General features: G+C 38.8%; 1 protein-coding gene across 1 annotated transcript in view; it reads left to right on the top strand.

Moving 5' to 3' along the window:
• IMPG1 (interphotoreceptor matrix proteoglycan 1) overlaps positions 1–2,067 on the top strand; it is a 171,429-nt gene that overhangs the window by 115,103 nt on the left and 54,259 nt on the right. The window contains exon 13 of the mRNA XM_012646044.1: positions 822–1,354. Coding sequence (XP_012501498.1) covers positions 822–1,354 — 533 coding nt within the window. The remainder of the gene's footprint in view (positions 1–821; positions 1,355–2,067) is intronic.

Below are 2,067 nucleotides of genomic sequence, written 5' to 3'. Positions count from 1 at the left end.
TTTAATTTTGTACCAAAAACAGAGTGGACTTTAGTAGTTCAGTGTGTACTGACCCCAGAAACAATGCCAAGCGGTGTTGGAAATTATCAGGCTATAATAATGTAACAGTGGCAAAGGTATTAAATATTTAGCAAGTTGTATGGTCATTATAATGTTCAAATTATATATGTCACCCACACCTTTGTACCCTCAGTACTATTTTACAAATTGACAAGATTACCCAAAATTGTCAAGATTACCCAAATCAGATTACCCAAATTTGGAAATGCATAATTTAAATTTTAAGTGGTAAAACTACCAAAATGTGACAACTGGAATCCAAAAAATTCAGTTGCTTAAAATGCAGACTTGTGTTATTGGAAGGTGAAAAAAGTTTTTGGGTCAAAACTGCACAGCTAGTTGTCTAGGAGTTCCAGGTGGGGATGTGGGATTTAAATCCGTTCCAATACTAGCTGTGGTTTGGCACCAGTTGGTGACTTAGTTTGTAATACCTTGTTTCCAGGTGTGTTGTGTCTGACTGAGCAGTAATTCCAGAAATTCTAGATAACAGGTGCTCTTTTAGTCTCATGTATACAGAAGTATTGGGCCTGAATAAAATGAGTACAGAGACTCCCTTTTTGTCTGCCTAGGTTGAGACACAGGCTGTCTGCCCTTTCTGTACCACTTTCTCTCTCTCTTTTTAAATACAACCATTGAAATGATCAATGCAAATGCTTTATCTTTTTTAAAGTTAAGCCTATCTTTGGATTTCCTTTTTTATTTTCTATTATTTGGGAAATACTTGGACATAATGAAATTGATCTTAGGCGCTTCTTCCACAGACAGTTCTTGGTCTCCACCTGCTGTGGCCTCTAGCTCCCTATCAGAAACTCTACCTTTCTTTACCACATCGAGCATCTTCTCTCTAACTGATCAAAGTACCACGGACATCATGCCCATTGGCCAGACAGTACTAATCCCAGGGCTCACCATCCCCACAAGTGATTATTCCACCATCAGCCAACTGGCCCTGGAAATTTCACATCCACCTGCATCTTCAGGTGACAGCAGCTCAAGTACAGACAGCCAAGATATGGTCGGAGACCTAGATGGAATGGATCTGTCTGACACTCCTGCCTCGTCTGAGGTACCAGGACTCAGTGGATATGTTTCTACCCCAGATCATTCCTTGGAGGATACCACGCCTGTCCCAGCTGGACAGTATATCACCACTAGTTCTATGACCATTGCCACCAAGGGCCAAGAGCTGGTAGTGTTCTTCAGTCTGCGTGTTGCTAACATGCCCTTCTCCGACGACCTGTTCAACAAGAGCTCTCTGGAGTACCAAGCTCTGGAGCAACAATTCACACAGCTGGTGAGTGGACACCACTTACAATTCTCAATTCCCTGTCATTTTATTTTTGTTGTTATATTTTATAATATAATCATTTGCTGTCTTGAGCAATGCAGCTAGAGAAATGGATTCAGATCTAATCAGGGAAGTAAGTTCTGCGATAGACAAATGGGGAAGACACTGCCACCCAGCCTCATCGGAACAAATTTATCCTTTATATCTTTTCATTATAGTTCTTCCTAACTTAGTTTATCCAGGAATAATACATAACCACTCAAGTACTGAAGTTGGAATCTAAAAACAATCTAAGTTGTAGCCATCTGACAAAAAGACAAAGAGGTAGGGTGAGCCAGCACCAATGAGGCTGAGTCAGGTGTAAGGGCTCCTTTCTCACTTGCCTTTAAGTTCTTGTAAGCCTAGAAAATGACTAAATGGCTTATCATCTCTGGTCCCTAACAAAGAAAATGAGAAGACAATCAAGATGACATATCTTTGATAATAAAACATCCCCCAAACACACACATTTATTTTGTTTCTACACATACAATGAGAAATACATATCCAATAAGAAATGTTGAACTGTGTGATACCTCTACACTGTTATGTCAATTAAAAGTAAATTATATAATGCATATCTCATAGATTGCAGAATTCTGACAACAGAAAAAGTATTTATATGTTTCGTAGAAATTAAATCATTATATAAATTAAAATCCACATAAAACCCAATTTCT

Source organism: Propithecus coquereli, unplaced genomic scaffold, assembly GCF_000956105.1.
Source record: "Propithecus coquereli isolate 6110/MARCELLA unplaced genomic scaffold, Pcoq_1.0 Scaffold24, whole genome shotgun sequence".
Classification (NCBI taxonomy): domain Eukaryota; kingdom Metazoa; phylum Chordata; class Mammalia; order Primates; family Indriidae; genus Propithecus; species Propithecus coquereli.
This window is presented reverse-complemented; position numbering and strand designations above follow the sequence as displayed.